Source organism: Hermetia illucens, chromosome 3 (genome assembly GCF_905115235.1).
Source record: "Hermetia illucens chromosome 3, iHerIll2.2.curated.20191125, whole genome shotgun sequence".
Classification (NCBI taxonomy): Eukaryota; Metazoa; Arthropoda; class Insecta; order Diptera; family Stratiomyidae; genus Hermetia; species Hermetia illucens.
In genome coordinates, this window is record NC_051851.1 from 33398997 (window position 1) to 33422702 (window position 23706).

General features: G+C 42.7%; 1 protein-coding gene across 1 annotated transcript in view; it reads left to right on the top strand.

Annotated features, from left to right (window-relative positions):
• Positions 1–23706, top strand: part of LOC119652386 (sterile alpha motif domain-containing protein 5) — a 558631-nt gene that overhangs the window by 447374 nt on the left and 87551 nt on the right. The window contains exon 3 of the mRNA XM_038056486.1: positions 20504–20737. Coding sequence (XP_037912414.1) covers positions 20504–20737 — 234 coding nt within the window. The remainder of the gene's footprint in view (positions 1–20503; positions 20738–23706) is intronic.

The following is a 23706-nucleotide window of genomic DNA, read 5'->3' on the forward strand; positions in this document are numbered from 1 at the left end:
GATTTGCTGCTTCCAGGTGTAATTACTGTATCATGATGCTGCATAAAATTACTTTATTGAGGAGCGGCCAGGACTGTGTAGAAAGGATTTATTCTAGTTTGCAGGGACTCCGTGGTTTAATTATTTAATTTGCATATTAATAGAGTTTCCCGGGGTCTGTGACTCCTTACATCAATCAGTTCCTTAGAAAAGTTTTAGGGAAATGACCTAGATACATGGGAAATTCCCAGGATATTACTGTTTGATTAGAGGAACTTCTAGTTGAATGATGAGTTCAAACATTGCGTTCTTTTCTACCACAGAGACCCACTCCTTCATTACTTTCAAGAAGGAGAACAAGCAGAAAATATTATTGAAACCATATTGCTTACTTCCTACTCAATTTTGTCAACTTTCCCAACAAAATTGTAAATTTCTAATAAAAAATTCACCAAGACATTTCCGTACCGTCATTGTCCTACGTCTTTTCGCAACGGGTCCCGATCGTCATCCTATTCAGATGCAATTTGAAAATAAATTGAAAAAATTTTCGCTCTCAGCTCAAATCAATATTGAATTCAACTGAAGAACACCAGCCAAGGACTAACAAAAAAAGGACACCTTTAAAGCTGTAATAGCAGAGCAGATGTTTCCACTCCTCTCGGCCAAAAGTACACAAATTCTCTGGTTGTCTGATCAAATACACATTGGTAACCTTTAACAAATCGTAGAAAAAGTACAAGAAAGTTTCGTTTCCATTCTTTTGAAGTTTTTTCCTGGCCGAATCAGATCTGAGTGCGAGGAAGTTTCGATATGTGTGAAAGGAAGAAGGGACTATCGTGGAGGCAGGGATAACATGGAGACAACGGCTGTAATGAACATCTTTGTGAAGGCAAAGTTCATACATTTTCTGTGTCCTGCGTTCGCAGGCAGACTTTGAAGCTTTATCCTGATCTATCGAAAGAGGTGGAAATCAAATAAGTATCCTGACAAAAATATCGACAAAGTCGTAGTCGTGTGCTCATGGTTGAGCACGAATAGGGAGAAAGTATCGAATCTTATAGAAAATCTGTTGGAATCACTGCACTGAAACCTTTTGTAACATCTTTGAATTAAGTTATGTGCGAAACTTTACTTTGGCCGCTAGAATGGCTTTTCAAAGAAAGTGTTTGAAGTTTGGGAAGTTGGAGTAAACTGGACAATTCAATTTTTTTATATGCTTTTGAAGGAACGTGATGGAAAATTTCATGAAATCAAATGGATTCGCTTTTTTGATAGTGTATCACGTGGGCATCGTATCATCTACAAGATAGCGGAACGAGTTTCCACGATGCATTTGAGCGCGAGCCTAGATTGCCTAATCTGTACTATATCATTTTTACAGAAGGGGGGAAGAACTTTGTATTTTCTTTTCCGAGTTGTCACAGAGTCGGCAGATGCCATATTTCACCTAATGCTAGCACTCATTTAGACTCGGACGTTCCTACCTACTTAAACGATAAATGAACTCTGGTGGTGGTGGCCAGTGGTAGGTTAATGGAAGAACCCGTCGTGAACTCTTCGCAACATCGGGTAAGTATCAAGAATGGTGTACTTCTGCTTGGTTTGATATCAAGAGAAGCCGCGAGAATTTTAGGTACCTGTAGCTGGCAATATTATGGGAACTACAACCACTTTCTGGAGATGCCAGAGTCTTTGATTTGCCGAGCCAGTGGCTCCTAGCTCACCTTCTTCACCCCCTATTTCCGTTCAATGCTGCTATTAGGGAAGATAGCAACATCAATAATATACGCGGAGCTACCTGTCTTATCAGCTAAGTGATTAGCTAGAACTTGCCGATCCTAACACATGCTGTAAGCAGAACTATCAAGTGCTGCTTGTGGCTCATATCGGTAAACCGGATGTGCTTCCGCGATCAGCCCTTGCTTTTATGCGAGGTTTTGGCGAATCACCTTACATACAGCATTGTCGTTTTTGCACCGACGCCGGAAATGAGATGGTCTAACTTCTCTAACGCCGAACCACACATTCTACACTGGTCGTACTCCTCTTTTTTTTTCCTGAATGGGAACATTGAACCCTCCGTCTCAACAAGGAGCTCCCTAGCACGCAGCCATCTGTTTGACCAATGCAAATCGACAAATGGTTGCCAACGGCAATTCACATATTTTCCGTGCATTCTCCCTACCCAGAGGATTGAAAGATCGATTCTTCAAGTTAAGCTGAGCCAGCTAATAGTCTGCCTTACAGATAGCTGTAAAAATAAGTGCGTAGCGAGTCGACTTGCCGGTGATGTTGTGCCGCCACGTCAACCACGCCCCTGTCACCGATGTCATGAGGCAGGTTCATCTGCTCCACGGTAGAGGCACATAAGCCAGTGAAGGTATAGACTATACATTCAATGCGCTTATTTCGTTCTTCGATTTCAGTACTAGCTTCACACTCTGCAGAAATTCTGACACCAAAGCGTACTTCAGATCACCAACTCGAGCATGGGTTCCTTGCAGAATTCCTAGGCATTTGTAGAAGTCAGTCTTGGTCATAGCTTCGGTGTGGAGGTTATCAATGCTATGTCTGGCATGCTCCCCCTGATGACCATTGCGGGTGGCTTGAATTCGACACTTGCTCGATCCAAGTTCCATCCAAATATCACCGCCAATTCGCAACAGACTTCTCTGGTGGTCATCAGTACTAGCGTACAGCTTAATGCCATCTAAGTACATCAAGTGTGTCAACTCACACTTAGCACGTATGCCGTACTTGATTGCCATTCAGTAGTCAAGGACTTCAGTGCCATACAAAACCAAAGGGAACTCAATGAATCTCCCTGGAGGATATCTCTCCGCATATGAATGGGCTCTGAGGTGTTGGTACCTTCAGATGAATGCACTGGTAAGGTGGTATGCCACCCTCCATGACTTTATTAGTTCGGGATCAATGCGATACAGATATAGGAAATCGATTGTGATAATCTATATAGCAACTAAAGAGGTTTCTTTTTCTCCAGTTTTGTAGAGTTTGGCAAGCAAGTAATCGGTCTTGTGTGCGCCCACCGTTTCTTTCTTAGGGATAAGGTAGATAATCGTCGCAGTAAGGAAGGGTGAGAATTCCTCCGGCCGACCAATGACTTGTTTTATGCTACGTGCCAACCGACCATGTATGCTGGTGAATTTTTTGTACCAGAAGTTCTGCACCCGATCCAGACCTGAGCTTCTCCAGTTCTTCGAGCTCCTTATGGCTCGTGGAACCTCCTCTTCGGTAACATCCGCAAAATTAATGCTAGGCATAGTAGCATGGCTGGTGATTGACTCAGCATGCTAAGCGGATAATCCAAAAGTTCGCTAAAATATTCTTTTGATTCCATCACCGAAAACTGCACTGTCTGGACGCTCTGTTGTTATTCGTTGAGTAATATGAAAAAGCTGCGCTGGTTCCTCGCATATGTTGCGTTCTGGACACGCTATACTGTCGCAACCGCCTCCATACGACAGAAAGTGTCCAGTATTTCAACTACGGGTGTCTCACAGGGGATGGTATAGTACTTCTAAACACTTTGCACTTTCTTTCTCACACGTCAGCGAATCTTCTGACCATGCAATCTGACAGCCGCAACTGCACGACAATTCACAAGTGATTATAATTGCAGCAGCGGCACAGCACACAGTCGAGATGCAATGTCATTATTGAGTTGAGCCTGTGAATACCTGGCCTATGCAAAGGATCCATTTCTGGAAATTCTATATATGCTCTTCGGAATCCGCTCTGAACCTCAGCTGGACGATGAAGAAGAATGCTTCGGCGAGTGCTAAAACTCTGCTGCCTACAGTGCGATGTTGTGTTATTGATGTGCATCGCTTCTCGCCCCATCGATTCTTGGTCAGCAGTTTCTGCGATGAACTCAAGCTGAACCTGTTTCCTGATGATGGGTAAGATTGTGCCGCTGCTATTAATGAAGCGGTAGAGGTGGAGCAGGTCAGCAGACCCTAGGAAAGTTTAAAAAATGTGCACAAATTCAGATAGGCTCTACGCTGTTGTAGAGGAACGCGGTGGCGGGAGGGGTAGTTCACAAGAGGGAAGTTCTGCTTAAACAAGGGCGAATGGGTGAATTTACGTTGCACATTTTCAAAGGGAAGCTAATCACAGTTACGTGAAGGAGACCAGATCAAGGAGCAGTACACGAGGGTATTCCTTACGGAGGAATCGAGGAATGCTAAGGATGGTTGGATGGAGTCAAAATCCGAAGAGAAGCGAATGACAATGTCAATCTTGCTGCTCGATTGATGACTTCGAGGCAATGGGTGTCGAAACGGAGTTTATTGTCGAAAGTGACTTCGAGGTGTTAAGTGAAATTTAGGCTTGATAAGGAATGTCGATTAAGAGAGTAAGGGAAAAAAGTGGGTGAAGATTTAAGCGAAGAGCAGACAGAGTGACACTTTCTGACGTTAAGCGCCGTGTCTAGGTTAGATTGAAGCGAAACACACTCCATAAGCGGTGATATAGCGAAAGCAGCTGAAGATCGTTGACATAGAGCAAACAGGGACCACTGAGGAAGGGAGGAGGTCGTTTATAAAAAAATGAAAATAATAAAGGACTCTGAATAGATCCCTGCGAGATGCCAGAGGAGGTTGGAAGTTGTGAAGAAACAGCTGCAACAAGCGGCGCCATGTTCCTGGTTATCGTGGCGTCTAGACGTCGAACTGCGATTAGCGGTTTCGACATCGTGCTGTTTATTATGGGAGCCTTTTCTCTTTCTCCTCATTTTTGGGTTTGCATTTTATACCTAACTGCCAGGTGTGGTAATAGCTTCCTCAGTAAGTAATCTGAAAGACTGCAAAGTTCCTATCCCCTGAGACGGTGTGGTGGCGTACAACAATTCAGACTGAAGCTATATATCCCTTCTCCTTTCACAACCGGGTTTGAAACTGGCTACGGCGGAGTTTATTTTTTTTGATTTACTAGAAATGAAACCCACATCAAATCCTAAAGCTAATCTCTTTCTAAAGATCGAGGTATGTATGATTGTCAGAAGCCAGTAGAATATCATGTTTTCGTTAAATATTAATTTTCTTGGATCCTTCTTTCAAATATTTGATGCCTTTTGAGCTGTCGAGTTTTGTAAATGTATTTGTCGGTATAGGTTGCAAGACTGTGAGTAGCCTTGTGAGCTGGTTATTTTTTACAGAACAAGGAGTCCCTATAATTATACGTAGAATTCTGGATTATGCGTGTTGCAACAGCTCTATGTTATATATTCTCGCAGGACCCCATAACTAAATCCGTAAATATGTCCAGATAGGCTTTATGATTGCCTTATAAAAAAGGACTTTGTGCTCCGCTTTAAGCAAAGAGCTCGAAAGCCAGTGTAGACTCCTTGCTTTACTGTTCATCTGTTGCTTTTGACTTCAACACGCCTTTTCCACGTATGGAGTTCTTCAAGTGCAATTCCCCTTCACCAAACCCCCAACTTTAGTTTCATTTAATTTAATTGGAGGGCAGGTTTCCCGCGGTGCGTCAATGTTATATGAGTGCACTTCGACTCATTGACTTTGATCTTTCAGATGATTGCCGCTGTAGGACGCAAGATGCTAATCGAAATTCGACATGGGTGACCTGAAACGAAGGATTATCTGCAAATATAGGTGTGATCATATTTTTGCTAGTTGGCATATCTGATTTGATCGCCAGCATTGATGTTGCCGTCACGCTCTGCAAAACGTTTGTAACGAGCTCTAAACTTCCGCCAAATTAGACAGGATTCGAGGATCTTGTTAACATTAACGGGAGGCAGTTTCTTAATTTTGTACACCAGATCTTCATGCCACACTCTATCAAAAGCCTGTGCTACTTCCAGGAACACCGCAGAACAATACTTCCTCTCCATTAATTGCCTAATTTCCACCACAATTTTATGAACCTGTTCCGTTATGCAATGCCCTTGCGGAAGCTAAATTAATATTGGAGAATTACCTGCCATGACGAAGCTCTCGGAAGGACTTTAATTCTACAGATAATAAACTGATTGGCCGATATGAGCTTGCTAGAGTTAAGACCTTGCCAGCTTTGGGGATTATTGTGGCCAGTTATGTTTTCCAGATCCGTGGGAAGTAAGTAACTGAGCTAAATAATCCTTTTGAATAACTGGATGAGAGTTCTGATAGCCATTGGTGGTACCCGTTTTATCATTTGCCTGGTGATGTTGTGAAGGCCAGGAGCCTTCCTCGAATTGGCTTTCTGCAGTACGCAATTGAGGCCATATTTCGTTCCTATAGAAAACCCGCTAGCGGGCCTAGCAAAAGGTAATCTGGGTAAATGTGGATCACTTCCCGAGAATTTGGTTCGAAAACATCTGGAGATAAGTCGCTCCTTTATCGCCATCGCCTCCCACCCAGTTTCCATTAGCAAGCCTTAATGGTCAATCAATCTCTATCGGTCGCTTCAGCTTTTTGGTTGTCTTCCAAAGAGAGTATTCGTTGGTGTGATAGGGACCAAGACTGCTCGTGAAGTGCTTTAAGTCACTTTTTGTTTCTGCTTTCAGAGAATTTCTTAGCTTCTTGCTAGCTTTTGCGAGCTCCTGCTCAGTCTCGGGGACCGATGATCCTGGCATTTGCACCCCAAATTTCGTTTGCTCCTCATTACTTGTTGAATTTCTGCTGACGATATTTTCTACTGTTCAGTGGTGTAGAAGAGTGTCGAGCAGCTGCGACGATGCATTGGTTGAATTGCTTGACAGTGTTATCGATGTCGTGGCAAATTGTTAGTAGAACTCTGACGTTGAGATAAACGCTAATGTACTTCATGTACCAGTTAGTCCTCTTACTTTTTAGTTTGTCGGACTTGCTTAAATTTAGTGCTTGGCTAGTGATAGTGATTATAACAGGGGAGTGATCTGAAGATAAGTCAAAGTTGGCTGTGGCTCAAATCTGGCCTTGACGGATGTTTTTTATAACCCTAGCATGGATAAGATAGGAATTTTGAAGAAATAACAATCTTTTCAGGAGTGCTGAAAAAATTAGTAAACTGTTCTGCCGTAATTTTAAGATTCAATTAGGCGGATACATGTAGCTTCGAGATGGTCCTTGCAGTACCTGTTGAGTACGAAGTGTCTAAACCGGGATTTGATTAGAATATCACTTCCACTGTGAACCTTGTCGTTTCCTTGCATCTGGAAGTAGTTCTTTTTTGGAGGAAGCGTTTCGGAGATCAACAAAATGTGTATAGAATTGTCGATTCTGTATATCTGTATTGTCTGTTGCTCAAGTCTGTGTTGGCTGATGCCATTTGCATTCCAATGACAGATTTTCAGCTCGATCATTTGTTACCAGTTAAGACTTGTAGAGTTTGTGATTGGTTACGAATCATCTTCTGGAACATGGTCTCGTGACGAGAAGTCCCTCTAAACTTTGAGAAACGAGCTTCACTGATGCATGACCTTCGAAAGTGGATTTAAGCACAGTTGCCCAGCTAACGGCGGGCTTATTGTTAACTGTATTGGCTGGCATCTAGACAGTTGTAAAAAATGATGTGGTTATTTCATATCTATTAATGGGTTGCTGACCTGACTGGAGTCGTCGCATCGATTGCCTAATATCCATGTAAATTGAACAACCTCTGTAGTTAGCAGTATGTGGTCCACCATAGTTACTGCAAGATTTAGGACTGCCTTGCCCTCCTTGTTCTTAGTGCAGACAGCTATATTGTGTAAATCTCTGCAGACAACAAACACTCGATAGTTTGCAATATGGTCTTGTGTGGTCAAATTCCTGGCAGATCTGGCATTGTACGGGCCCACTTCTCCAATTTATTAATGAGATTTGTGTGTTTCTTTCTCGAAGGTATATCGATGGCGGCTTGTATGTTGCTGAAATATTTGTTTTCGTCTAGACTCCAGCATCGATGCCAAGCAAAGCCAACCTATTTCCACTACTGGTGCCTTCATCTGGTTTGGTTATTTTCGGCGCTTTTTTGTCATTTGCTCCGTTTTCTTTTGGTCACTAAAATGTATCTATCAATCCAAGTTTACGTGTGCCGCTTTGTAGGTTGACCCTTGCTTTCCTTTTCCGGATGTTTCATGTGGTCTGGGGGAAGTTGGACTTCTCAGACTGAACCGTCGTTCAACAAACTCATCCTGGGCAGACAAGTTGGAAAGGTGTTTAAGACTACTGAACAGCCGCAGTTGAATCGGCTTCAAATGGAAGCTTTTATCACTCTTTGTCATGTTAATTCGTCCTAGAAAAAGAGAAAAACCTTCATTGACCGGAGTTGAACTCTACGCACCGTGTATGCTAGTCATTTCCACAACATAGGAAGCAGTAAGGTATGAAAATTTATCCTATAAAAAATAAAGATACAGTAACAGGGGAAGACCATATAAACATGTCATAATAGAACGTTCCGTACATTTTTATTGAAAGCCTTTATCAATGTATTCAATTTACAGGCAATTCTCTCAATATATGAAAATATCTAGAATTTATGAATCTAATTTTTAAAAAGGAAAACAAACTCATGATACTTTACGATACAATTTCCATTGCATCGATACCCAGTGTTCCTATAATATTTTGCACGCTTTCTGGGTATTCCTCTTTCATATATGGTTTCTATCGTGTCGAAAAGCAAATAATCATGACTTGCTGTCGAAATCGAATTTATTTCGGTCTCACCTGACGATGAACAAAAACATCTCGACCCCACAGCATATCACCTTTTGCTTTGGGGTTGCTACCCTACCTCCGCCCCATCTGTTTCACCTCTCATTTGATGAAAGAAACTTTGCAGAAGTTTTTTTTTCACGTAGCATCGTCTGGTATATCCAGATGCGTATATCCAGGAATATATATAGGAAGGATATACAGATACATATGTAGATGCTGTGTTTCAATTGAAAATTAAAGGTAAACATGAATGAATAGAATGAAACGTTGTCTCAAAAGGGATGGTCGCATTGAGAATACAAAGACTCAGTTTGTACTGAATTGAATTGAATTTGACTGAAATTTGCATATTTTCGTTATTTTTATTCAGAAGAGATGGAGAATTTTGTGCAGATTGTGCATTTCGATGCATTTAGTTGAAAGTGATTCGAATAAGTGTGAAGAGATGAATGAAATTTAATTAATTTTGTAATTTTCGCGCAGTAACTGTTATTGATAGCTCTCGAAAAGTTGATAACCTTCTCTATTTTTAATGGATTAGAATTTATCTGGAGTTCGTTTTTCCGGCCGGTCTTTTCCTGCGTAAGCTTGTAATCGATGGGTGCCATTTTTTATTTCAGTCTACATCTTCTTCGACTTGAACATATCCTCTATGATGTGTTAGGCGCTCCCGCCTTCCTATTCGACCCTTTGAACTGCGAACCTTGGGCATTAAACCAAAGATGTGTCCTCTGCAATGCTCAGATACTTTCAGCAATCTTCATAGCCAATTAGACAAATAAAAACTCAACAGTTTTCCTATAATCTCAGAAGCTGCATTAGGTATAACCAATTTCGCCAAGGCGTCATTCGATCAATGATAGGTTAGCCAATGTAATCCTGTCGACCCAAAGGTTTTTCAGAGTGGTTGAATCCTTTTGCCTCTTAGCTATAACCTGCGAACTGTCTATGGCGGACAAAAGATTCTTTGATGGCATATTCTCATTAAGACCTGTGCGGAGCGTAACACGTGAACCACACCTACGCGCCATCTCTGTCGGCTCCCGGTAATGTGTTTCATCTCACTGCACGATTTTCCGAGAATCTTGTACTTGGACGGGTGTTCTACGCTACGTAATTATAGGACAATCCACCGGTTGGCCACCCTAGGATAGCAGGTTCCATTGCATGCAATCAACCGTGATAGAGTTGTCGTCCTTTTCCAATTTGCAACCTATTCGCTACTACTTCCGGGTTTTCATCAATACCTCGACGAGTGTCTGGCCCATACGCCCACAGAGTTCCTTATTTGTTATCGTTTCGGGCCGAAATACTTCAATGACACGACACAGACATGAATCAATTGAAACTTGGAGCTGTTAGCTGATAGTTGTGGACACTTCCCTTGTACCACTTCCATATAGTAGCCCAGAAAAAACAGGCAGGAACCAGCCTCAACTTGACGTTGGTGTTGAAATTTCTGCATTACGTTGGTCCAAAAACCATGATTCAATGGGAGAGCAAGAAGACCAGTATAGTCGAGGTGTTTAAAGAAAGGTCACATCATCCACTCAACAAGGCATTGTAAAGAACGTCACCGATAATAAGAAGAAATAGTCTTCAAAACAAGATGTAACTTTTTCGACTCCGTCTTGGACTTTAGATTTCTCTGAATTTTTGGTACCGATAATAGGTATTAGTTTCTTTGCAATGTCTCCTGACGATTACCTACCTTGTCGTGGTGAGCGAGTTCAGTCAGTAAGATCTTCTAGGGAATAAGAGGTGACACTTGAAGTCAAGTGGTAATCAAAATTCCAAGTCAAGATGTGACTAAGATGTGGTCGCGAACGGTGAACTCTGGGTACCAGGCGATCCCCAATTTCAACTAGCATATTCTCGGGAAAAAGGGGCCATGGCAGTATAGACTCAGGTTCTCCATCGAGAAAAAGTTTTCCCCTGTTTTGCAAGGTATTAGACAAGACTTGAGCCTCAGCAAAAGGACTCAGATTCTCCTCTTGCTCAAATGAGCCGAAGCAGTCCCCTTTTGCTGAGGCTAAAATCTTGTCTAATAGCTTGAAAAACAGGGGAGAACTTTCCTTACCGTCGTTGTTCCCGAATTGAATATTAAGAAGGTTTGGGAACAAATGGGCTGCTAACAGGAAGATAAAGAAATTCTATGGTGTTCTGCATATTTCCCATATAACGCAGAAGAAGTTCCCAGTGGAATATTCATCAGAGCTATCCAATATGCTAAAAGTAAAAGCGTGGGGCTAACAGTAAGATGTAGTGGCCACACCCACTACATATGTTGGGGAGCCCTGTGAGTTGGGCTTAAGAATACACTCAAAGCCTTGCTTGGTTGTCGTAAAAGGCGACTAGAAGGGATAGAAATTTGTGGACTGGTAACGTGCAAATCTTAAAACTTTATTGTCACCGAAACATCAGTAACGCCTCAAATAGGGACTGTCTTCACGCGGAAGGCCAATTTGAGTGAGAATCCCAGTGATATAAGCTGCACATTCTGGGCCTAAGCGAATTAAGATGGGTATTGGGCTGCACCTGATTTCTACCGCAAGGCGCGCTCTCTTGACCAGGGAACCGATTTTAGACAGATTTCTAACACAATGCTACAAACCAATGAACATTCCCGATATAGTGGAGAAGGATGCTTTCTACGAGCAATTAAACGCAGTTCAGGGAAGGCATCGTAAAAGTGACATTTTGATGGGTGATTTGAATGCTATGGTAGGATCACGCAATGCGTTGCACGGACATGTGCAACTTCCACCGCCTCGTCATTGGTAACACATTGTTTGAGGACACAACTTGTAATAAGATCAGTTGAGTTTCTGGCTCTGGATTTGGAAAGATAAACGATAGCAAAACAAAGATTTTCAGTCTTACGCGCCATCGCACTCTCCCTATCTGCATTGAGGGGCAGAGCATTGAAGGCGTCGATCTATTTGTATTGTAGGAAGCGTGGTTTTGCCGAGAAAGGCAGCACCGAACTGGACGTTACCCGATGCGTTAACAGCGCTAGATCCGCTCTCGCTTCCCTGTCTAGAATTTAGAAATGCCGTTGTCTAAACACCGAAATCAAATTGAGTTTGTTCTGTGCTAGTGTTCTTGCTGTGTTGCTATATGAGAGCAGCATATGGAAAGTGAATTCCTGTTACTCAAAAGCTACAAGCTTTCGTCAATACCTGTCTGCGTCGTATCATTGAAGTGCACGTGGCCTGACACTATTTCAAAGGAAGAACTTGGCAGTGGATTGGTCACACATTAAGGAGGGGCGACAATGGCATTTCTGGTTATGCCATGCAGTGGAACCCGCCTCCTCCCAAGATGGTGGACGAGTAGGTCACCCCAGGGGCACTTGGCGCAGAACAGTAGAGGAGGAGTGCTCCCGGGAAGTCGTGGGTGGAGCTGAAGTGCATTTCAGGTAATCACGAACGATGGCACGTAGATATGATTAACGAGGTAAACCCCACCAAGGTGTGAATATATAAAGGCAGGGGGGTGATAGCAGGATATGGTGCCAACGCTCACCGCATAGAATAGACTAACTTTCTTGAGACAAACTCAAAGCTGAAGCGAATCTTTATTAAAGAACGTAGCCAGAAGCTGGGTTATTTACGTTTAAAGAGGGAGAGGTGCACAGAAAGCGATGAAGAAAGGTAAACCATTTGCTTCAAGTGCACTTTCTTGCAACATGCAAAATCTCGTCTTGGGGCCGACAAGGGCATACACCCCTCAACGGGAAGACCTGACTCTGGCATGCAATGTAGGAGCGAATGCAATGCAATGCAATGAACTGCAAAAATTGTAGAGGCGATGTGCGAAAACAATACGCCTTAGGAGCATTCATAGAGATCAAAGATGCCTTCAATTATGCTCCATTTGAGAAAATTTGTAACGCGGCTAGACAGTGTGAAATCGATCCAGTCGGTCGGCCAGAAGTCTATTGAGGCAGGATGTCTTAGGGAGGGGTTCTTTCCCCTCTGTTGTGGCTCCTGGTAATGAATACCTTGCTTTGGCTCTTGGATGGCAAAAAGAGCTTCACGCAAACATTTGTCGGCGATCTAGCCGCAATAATTACCGGTAAGGCCTTTGGACTTTCAGCGTCAGATGGCCGAGACTGAACTTTGCTAACAGTAGGAAGCTGCTAATGCAAATTCAAAGGCTGAGTTGTCTAAGTGTTACTGGAGCAATGAGTACTATGAGTACTACGCCAACTGCGGCACTCGAATCAGTCCTAAATCCTATTCCCTATTCATTTGGATGTGAACGAGCAAGCAGCACTCGATACAATTGGAGCATGAAAAAGCATACTTTATCGTAATCACCAAAAGAGAAGAATGGTCGACTTAATAATTTTCGGATTACAGATTTAACAATCTCCATCGACGGGTCAGTCATGGATGACACATCGGGCGCATAGGTGTTCTCGGGTAATATGATTATGGAACTGGCCCGATCTCTCCGCACAATTATAGCCATATCTTAGGCCTATAGATACCTATACGCCATTTCATTGGAAGCAAAAGAATACTTGGGACAAAAATGCAGGGGCGCACCATTCGAATCTGTTCCGACACTTGAGTAGTATTATCAACACAAAACAGTAAAGACATATCAAGTTAGTTTGGAGTTATCATCGAGTGTTCATGTTCACTAGTAATGCAGAGGCTGACAGACTGGCTGCATCTACAATCGTGGGACACCCCATCGTCTTTGCCAGCCAACCAATACTTTTCGTGTGGAAGTGTTGATCAGCAAGGGCTGCTATATAATAATGCATACAGAGGTAGAATAGCAGAATAGTATTGGGGCTATCCGGTCTATCCGACAAAACGAAATGAATCCATTAGATGATATGGGTATCCTTGAATCGATGCGAGGCCGTACCCAAGGTCCATATGAGGAGTTCGTCATTTGCGAAAAAGTTGTTCTTTCGGTAGTCGATCGTTAAGAAAAGATAAAAAGAATGGTAGAAGTTGTGGATTGAGTCCCGATATGCGGAGGCAATTTCCAGAAGGCATTCTAACCAATCGCAATTTTATTCTGTTGAATTTGGGGAGGAAGTGTGCATCCAGCGAATCTTAGAAAGCCCTCAGTTGGGGAATGGAGAGATTTTTAGTGAGATTTGATATGCGGGAAGGATCCACGGGTCTTCTGTGACGATTGCAGATTGAGAACATATCCAAGCCCCTATATCCAAAATTTCACATGCTAGGACCTAGCTCCAGTCATTAAGGAGTTTGTGTTTTAAACATAGCAACGACTTTTTTTATAGGAGGCAGGTCTTCGGGGTAACAGAGGTTACTACGCACTTGGCTTGCATCAATATTGACGGCAAATAACGCTCAATCGTCTTCTACCACTTCTCTGCCGTTCTCACTAGCTGGGTCAGCCATCGTATCCGACCTTATGTGGAGATCAGGGTCTGGAGTGAAAGGGTTTCAGAGCCGATTGATACCAGAGCTACTGTATGTGTGTTTTGCTTCGAGTTCCACGCGGAGAATAATTAACGATAGTGAATGGCAATGAGAGAGATTTCGACATCTCGTAGTGAATCTTTAAAATTTAACTTTTCATAATGAATCACTTTCTCCTATCGAAACAAACTCGTCATCTTACCAATAAGGACCACACCAATATGGATTTTCTGAGCCCTATGTGGATTTTTGACATCTATTACACCCAGTGCTCCTATAAGATGTTAACACAGAAATTAGATAAATTTGCTCAATTTCGGAAGATAATTTCCTATAATAGCTGCAGTCAGTGCTGAGAAGAGAAACCCAAAATTTACACCTCGGAACCCCTTTCTGTAACGACAGCCATATTGTAAGAAGAACTGAATAAATCTTTTATTCGTAAGCACAAGATTTTTTTTAGATCTCATTTCAATGAACAATAACTCCAACCGAGGAACACATACTTTTATAATTGCCTGCAAAAGGCCGGCGAATGTATATCAACGACCATGGCTTAAAAGGACATATGAATTAAATTTGGATGTTTCCTTTGATTCCTAATCAAGTTTCATACATACATGTACCCATGAATGAAACAAAAGCCATCTTCCACCTTATGACGAGGCTTTGTATTTCCAAAAATGGAGCGACAATGGCTAATGGCGACATAGCGGCGGCGACGCTATGGTGTCGGCATCAAGTGCTTCCTCAAAGGAACCCCAGTGAATGGGTTGAACCTAATTAATCATGACAGACACTCAATATTCATATTTATAAGGCGATCCGTGCTCCTTGTGAAACATAATCGGCTTTTATTTTGGCCAGATGTCAAGAGAACTTCTTTAATTCCAATTTAAGTTCATAATTTTTGTTGGATTCGTTTTTATAAAAAAGAGTTGAGCAGAAGAACGAATCGAACCTTCTTAGCCAAATCAAGAATCCTTTGAACAAGAGCCTTAATAGGTTTAATAAAATAATTCCAACTGAGACTTGATGGTCTGCCGGGCCGAGAATTTAAATCTCATTTTATGGTTCATTTTCTCAAAACTGTCGACCGCGACACTGCCGACGACGAAATGGACGCCCTTCTAGTTAGTCCTTTTTAGAATAGTGTAGCTTTCGCAAAATCCTAAAAGTGTGTTGGAAAGCCGCATTTAAGTTGAAGAGGAGAGCAATGTGCGGTTGGTAGGGTGCATTGATGTAGCTACTACGTTCATGCTTCATATTCTAGACCGCATTCGTGCATGACGACCGCAAAATGTACTTCGCCCCAACTGTTCCCAGGTTGTTGGCGGCAGGACAAAACAAAGCCACAACCCTGAAAGTCACCCAATCCTATTTCACCGAAAAATCCTAGATGCAAGGGATATCAGGATATATTCAGCCGGTTAGGGCTGGGAGGACGAAGAGAAATGGTGGCTGGCGGTTTTTGTTAGATCCTTTTCCACTATTTCGCGCAACTTGAAATTCTCTTTGATGTTTGTTCGCATTTTTATGCAAATCTGTTTTCTGAATACTTTGGTGGTCTGTCGACAGGAAAATTCAAATGCAGATATGAGGGTTTGTTTATATTATCTATTTATATCAAATTCTAGATGTTCTCCTCGGGTCTAGAATCGCTTCCTAGATTATCTATGTCAATGTTCCCCAATGGATATGTATGAGGATTATCGCTCCAAATTCCTAAGAAACCACATATGACTTGGGCTGAGTAGGTATCTATAATAGAAACGCTTCAAGATGCATCCGCACAATAATTCGTAAATTGAAAGAGATGCTGATCCATTGTAATGATGATGATGGTGAGAATTCGTTGCCGCAATTCTCTTTCATGATTCTAATTGCATTCGTGGCAAGATACGAGTGTGTTTGCTAACGACCTTGCAGTTATGACTCCTCAGGTCTCGGGGATTTGCTATCATTTAGAGCTACAGACAGGCATCAACTGATGATGTTGGAGCTGCGGCGCAGGCAAGGTTCATTAGAATTTGATTGGCATCATTATCCGATAAACAGTTACGAGTTTGCAATAGTCTGCATATAGGGTAATTGTCTCATGCAGTTGTTGGGGGTGGAGAATGTCATCGAGGAAATTAGATTTCAGTTCTACGTACGTAGGTATGTATGCTTGTTCATGAATATGACCCCTAGTGTTTTGGGTAAGGAGTTGAAATGCATTTATGCACAAACTTTCGGACTCCTCTCTCAGACAAACTGCCGACTAAAACACATCCCCGTTGCGTCTAGGACTCTAATCCGGGACCGTTGGACACATTACCTTTCGTCAGGCCTGTTCAGTATAGGAGCAAAACTTCGCAGATTCAGCAAACCTTAACTACATTAGTATCTCTCCTGTCCATTTCCGCCTTTTTCGCATTAAGAATGCCTTAAGGGTAACCTCCCAATCAGCTCCAAGTGCCCTCGATCTGCGGGACGAACTGCAAGATAACCTACCTTCAAAAGGTGATGGCGGTGAGTCTCTCATCTCCTGCAGAATAAAAAGGTGGGGCAGGCATCATTCATTATATCCTTCCAATAAATGCAGTCTGGCGACCGTGATTTTCCGATTGTGTGAAGGTAAGATTGAAAATACTCGTGCCCGCTGAGCAGCTGGGTTAGTTAATAGCCAACCTCACCATGCTTTCGAGTGAACCACGACTGCACGTCTTTTATAAGATGCGCGGTTCATCCACCCCTCAATTCTCTTTCCCAGAAGACAAGACCATGGTTTCATCAACCTGGATTGCGAAGACTTTCTTCGGTCAGGGCAACGACTTCAGTTTTCTCCATAGCTATGAAAAATCCATGTTCAACCATTCATCTGCTGAATCGCAGCATCACGATTCTTAATATACGCTGATCTTGCTCGACCGTACGTGCGGTAGTGAGTTCAGCGATATCATCCGCGTATCCGACCAGATGTGATTTATCAAACATCTCAAGTCCTATAAGACAATCGCATAAGGCATTCCAAAGGTCCCAACGAAGGGTAAATTCTGTCTTTCCTGGTTTTCGCACGACCCCTTAAATAGTTCCTCAATATCCGCAATACGTAACCTGGAGTATGGAAACGATTTTTCAGTGGCTCAAGCATGTGACACCACCTCGCAGAATTGAAGGCATTTCTTACGTCTAGAGTCACAAGGAGCACCACTCGTTGACAGTGGACCACCTCCTCAATGGTATCCATTGTAGATCGTCCCGCTCTAAGACTATATTGTGCTGGTGAATGGTCTTGGCTTGATGATCTTCTTAAGCAGCTTCCCCGCTGTATCCAAGATACGAAGCGGACGAAACGTTGACGGCGCCTGGGGCTCCGCTTATGCTCTTGCTTATCAGCATAAGTTTCACAACCTCCCAGAGGAAAAACACTCACTGCCAAACATGCGTTAAATGCGACGTGTCGCAAGTTCGGCTTGTAGTTACATACAACTTTCAAAACTTTGCGGGGAATACCACCCGGTGTTGATACTTTCTTGTCTTTCATGGACAGGAACGCCGCTCCTAGTTTCTTTGCAGTGAAGGGTGAGTACTCATTCCTTCATCGACAACGTCAGCTCGGATGGGGTGGGCGCATGGGACACGGTGAGCGATGCGCACCGAGCTTTTGGTGACCAACATAACTATATGCGAGGCCCCATAACTCTCTGTTAACATCGTTGATTAGCTCCTGCCAGCAGCGTGCCTTCTGTCTGTTGATTTCGTGTGGAGTTCTTTTTATTCTCTCCTTATATTCTGTGATCTAAACGTCACCTCATCTTGTCCTCTTGCACGGTGAGGAAATCGCCGAAGTTCAGTAGTTTTATTTTGGGAGCGGATGTATTACAAGCTGCGGTGATCAGGCTCATTGTTGAATGAAATAGCGATTCAGTTGCAGCTCATCTCTCTGCGCCTGGGTTTCGTCGTTGATTTACGTCTTTTGTGAGAACTTCAACAAATGTTCCAAAGTCAAATTTCCCGCAGTTCTACTCGGTAGGTGTTTGCCGAATATCAGAGCACTGGGAGGAGCCGTTTGCCACATAGAAGGAAATGTACTGATGAATGCTGGTCGTGAAATTTTCTAGGACCTTCCATCGTTAGACTGATACTAAGGACTCTGTTGCGAACGTTACGTCAGGGATGGTGTCCTCGCAACCAGGACCAACTAGTCTTGTCCTCGCGTTCATCTTGAAAATCTGTCTTCCTCGAGAATCTAGTTGAGGCATGGCCGATTCGAGGGTTCTGGCGTTAAAATCTTATTCCAACAAGCGGACATAGATTCTTTCAGTAAAAGCTGAGAAACGTCACCTTCGGACAGCGAGCCTAATCGAAGCCATCTTCTTGTCCACGGGTCCGCGTTTAGACGTATCTCTCACTCAGATAGAGGCAGTGCCAAATATATCGGCACACCACGATGGTGAGCTCTATTTTGATGACAAGCAAAAAGTCAACTCTTCTTTCATACACCATCTGCCACATCAGGTCGTGAGCAGTTATATTCCTATGCATGTTTGTTTGCAGGATGGAAATCATGGTGTTTGACATTTCGCTTTCTGTAACATTTTTTTGAAGGCTTGGCGCTGCCCAGGACTGGCAGCATCTTTTTTCTGCAGACCGTGGTCCTTGCAAAGGAAACAGCACGCAGTCGATTAACAAGCTTTCGCTTTGTGCCCGGTTTCGCCACATTTGTAACACAAAATGCTTCTGTTTTACCTTTTGCAAACCCCATGTTCGTATCTCCAGCGTTTAAAACACTGGTTGGAACTGCACTTCACCCTATCCACTCGATCTTTATTTTCTCGCAATGGAGAAGTTGGCTCGCTGTCTCCTTAGGGACACTAACAATGGTCAATCTTTGTCCTTTATAGTTGACGGACGTAACTCCCATTTTAAGATTGCTCGTATCTGGGTAATCGCTTTTTATTGCTTTCTTCACGTCTTCACCTGTTAATGAGATAATCCAGATCCCTTATCCACTGGAAACCACTGCTATCATGCCTAGAATCCTCTGCACTGTCTCGCAGAACGTACTCTTCTTATTGATTTTTGACATAAGCTCGAGAAGTATATCGCCGGTCCGAGTCCGCCGAATAGATTTAACATCTACCGTAGCGTCTTCTGGTTTGGCATTATTGCAGGCTTCTCGAAGAACTTCCGCGAAATTCTCCATTCAGTCCCCTTGATGAGAATGGCCTCTGGCAGTTGTTTGCTCCTTTACTTTTTCGTTGACGCTGATGTTGCCGTCATAGTCGACTTTGACTTTGCTGTAGTGAAGCAACTGCCATCGCTATTCAACTTAGGTTGTTATTGCTGAGTTTTCTTCATTCTTCGAGGCTACTTGGTCTGTTTAGTTTCCATCGAACGGAATTCTTCTTTTCACCTCGCTGCCTTTTGTCGATTGTTTGTTCCCCCTCTGGTGGGCTGAGGGTACTGTGTTTTGTGCAATTAGGGTCTGTACTAGCAATATATTTTTAACTCTGCTCTTTTCTAATAGTTTCCCTGGTGTGCAGGAAGGTCCAGCAATTCTTCCACTTTCCGCTATGTCATTTTTGACATCCATGGTGATGTTACGCCTGACGATGGTGGCAGCTTTCTCTCCTTTCTAGCCGCCAGGACTCAACTTCTACGGTGTTACCCCCTTTTTCACTTTCAGTCGCTTTCACCGTTGCGACAGTGGGCCTTAATACTTTTTCAGTAGGAGACCCTCGTAACTTTGCGGATCTTGCAAAAGGATTCTGTGATTGTTTGTGCGAACAGGGAGGTTACGCATGGTTTGACATAAATCCTTATGCGAATTTGTCTTGAGATCCGGGGCTTGTCAGGAGTCCATTTCAACTGAGACTGCGCTGCCAACTTAGTGCTATCATAGCTTTGAACGTCCTTGCCAAGGTTTTTATCGGGTCGGAGCCAGCTGTAGCATTGACCTGAAAACCGTTTCCGCGAGATGTCGCGTTTGCCAAATCATAAATCAATGCCATGCCGGGTCGTTTTCGTTATCGCTGCTCATGTTGGTTCACCACGGAGTCGACTATTGGTTATCCGGGGCTACCAACTGGGTATGAGTCGACTTGGCTCGAAAATAGCAAACATCATTGTCACCCAGCAACTTTGCCCTGTCAGTCCGAGCTGGTTTCGCCCTATATATCTCCTAGTGGACCTCATTATTAGTATATTTTCACGAACCCATTTAAAAACAAACCTTATGTGAAAAGCTATCTTATCTTATTACAAATTATTATATCTTGGTAAAATCTACGAAAACATTTTCTAAATTCCTAAAAAGACGTACTGTTTAGATAAATAACAAATAAAAATTCGTAATTCGAGTAACACATTGAAATTCCCACCCCATAAGTTTGACTTTCTACCCCTGTTCCTTACATAAACACACAACTATAATAATTCTTTCTATTCTTTTCTGTATCATTGCAGGATGGTCAACGAGGTCATTTAGAGGGGCTGGCATCGGTTTATTGTGAACTGTTAATGGCTCCCTTTGGAGATGTTCTAAGTGCTTTAGAAAATGCCAGACAAGCATCCTGGGCGGAACGAAGTCCACTTAATCCGGCCGGAATGGGAACGACACGAGGTCATCGGGGTAGTTCGAGTCATGGAGGTTTACCAAATAGTCACAGTCAGCCAATTTACGTGCCAGGAAAATACTCGGTAAATACACTTTCAAGCAACTATTCCATTGTCCTTCTTGCAGCACTATAAAAGCAGAATCTTTTCGTCATTGTATATATACATAGCTCCGTAAGAAAGTGTGGACAGCGTGAAAGAAGGGAGAATCGACTAGCCACTGTACGTCCTTCCATTTGCACAACGCTATCTGTCCGGTTTGAAACTGCAACTTACGTACATCCTATTACCTCTATTAGTGCTATTCATGGATTCGGTCTATTGTTCCTCTCCTTTGGGAGGGGTCGGTGTGCTCTTAGAGTTTTTTCTTCGACCGCCTTCATCTTTGCAACTATTTTCAACGAATGGTTTTCGAAAGGAACGGCTTGTTAGTATGCAGTGCTAACGATTCCCTGTCCAATACTTCCTGTTTTGTGTCAGAACAAGAGGAAAAGTACTGCACAGAGAATTTTTTATTTGAAGGAAGCACCTAGATCACTGCTCATTGTAAATTCTGTTTTTCAACATTCCAGTTTTAACTCAATTGCTAGGATAACAACCCTTCTTTTCGTTTCAAGGAGATAAGTGAAATGAAGAGAATTTTGGAAGGATGCTGGCATGGCATTTCTCCCATTTTCAATTTCTCGTCGGTCGGTGGCAGCATTAATGGAAGTTCTGCTGAAGGACTTTTTTTATTTAAATTTGGCAGCTTTAATTGAAGTTAAATATGGAATCGTAGTCCCATGATAAAAAATCTATTATTCTGTAGGAGTTTTTAATCAGTAATGCCTTATAGAAATGCAAAAGGTCACCATATGGAGATTGAGGTGAATTTTACTTAAATTTAAAATTTAAGGACTTCAAGGACAATCGCAATTGCAAGAACATAGACTTGGCTTTTTTGAAATTCCGTAGAATGAATATAATTGCCTAAATAGCGTAGAAGTGAGAGTAACTCTGCATATATTATTGTAGGAAATTGTAAGAACACTGGTGTAGTAGTGTGGTGAAATCTCCATTGCAACGCAAACAAGCACTTAGGTACCAGGTAGGTATCCTTTTGATGATACAAACTACTAAGACCGTGGCTGCTATAGGATGGGCAAAGGAAGTTGAATCTAAAGGATCAGCTTTACAATCTAGATCTCTTTGAGATTCCCAAGAAATTGTTTCCATGGTGCTCGGAGCCTGGCCCTAGCTAGAACTGGGCAATTTCAAGGGAATTGACTAAGGGCTCCTTCTTGCTTTTCGAAACTTCAACAATGCGAATTGAAGAGCATGCTGAGTTTTGTGGCATGGTCTCCTAGAACCAAGTGTACAAACTACCATAACCTGTATGCATTTGAGCGCGACTGGCCCAAAATCTTTGGTGATCAGGTCTTGTTAAAGGGTGACCAAATGTTTCTCGACTTGGCGCAGGTGGACAGCAGTCGCTATCTCAAGTCAGCGACTGTTAAGTAATGTGGGATGCAAATTAGGGACCCCGAATTTGCCGTCCAGACTGTTCAGCGCGTCCCTGCACTTCGTCCAAGATGTGGCTGTAGCCGTAGGGCTTTGCTGTCCAGCATTGGGACTGACGGTGATTGCCAGCGTGAAATGCAACGTAGTATATAATGTGGAGGTCCAAGTGGAGTAGAATTCACTGAAGGCATCTGCCCAGCAGAACTCCAGAACCCCAGTAGCACCTTTGGATCCGGCTCTTTGAATCCTGCTAAGCTTGATTTTATTTTGTATCTTACTCATCACAAGCGAACAAGCAGTTCCCAAAATCTTGGATGTCCTAAGAGCTATCTTTATAGTTTCGACTTCGCTCGTCAAAGAAGGGCTCTCTAACCCCAAGTTGAAAATGTTCAAGAATGTGTCTTCTCAATCCTTTTTTCTCCTAAAAGCGTTTTCAGTTCAGTGGTCAGGCGATTAAAAGGAAAAAGCCCATTCGATATTTACTACTAATTAAATACACTGTTTTCCTTGAGCCTAGTATCTTCTTTATGAGTTGCGGATTGAAAGTTGGTCCAAAATACTCCGTTTTTTTTTCGTAAGAAACAACTTAAATGAATAGAAGCTTGCGAGTCTTCTTCCGAAACCGAAAGTATACTACTGCGATGGCTTTCACCGCTCAGATAAAGATTTCCCAACAACAACCTTTAGCTCCAAAACACATACGAAAATTAATTCCATGAACTTATATTTGTTTTCACCTCCTCATTTGACCGAAATTTCGAGCAATGCCTTAGTGTACTGTAGAAAGTTTGTCAGAGAAAAGAATGAATTCGTTGTCAAACTAACGTTAGTACAATCGTAGGCACAACTTCGTTCGAGATTCAGTTCCAACCAGGATACATACTGTGACATCTACATAATGCGCTGCTACTCATCAATGGAGGTTTCAGTAAACAAAAGAAGGAAAGCAACTGAAAACTGCCTTGTTGGAGATCTGAATATTTAGGTGGACTCAAATTTGAAAGAGACTTCCTATGAGCAATTGCTCCTAAGAGCGGTATTTTTGTCCTACTGGGTGATCGCAATGATCACGTCTTGTCCGAATATCACAGTGGACCTTCACAGTTTCTATCCTAACACAAATAATAGCACATTGTTGGAGTAACCTGTCACAAACTTTGTTACAATTCAGCTCAAATTGTCGCTTGGTGCTAAAAGAACTATTTTTATGATTTCTTCTTCTGCTATAGCCTTTGTCCCGTTTAGTATTTAGGTTGATTAGTCTAGATGACATTTGCAGCTTCCCTTGGTGAGGTTTCGGTGAAAAAGGTGGGAAACAACGTTGTCCACCGAAGCAAGATCAAGTGGCCGACAAGAATATTCACATGTCGCCATCGGGAAACGCTGTACTCTATTTAACATGCTGGTCGTGATGCAGTAGGCGAATGCTCAAAGGACTAATTAGGGTGACCTGACTGGAGTCGGCATGGGCAATCATCTCAAGTGGATTGGGCTATGAAACTTCACCTGGGTTTTACTGGTACCATGGGAACGTGGATAACCCTTCCGGGTTT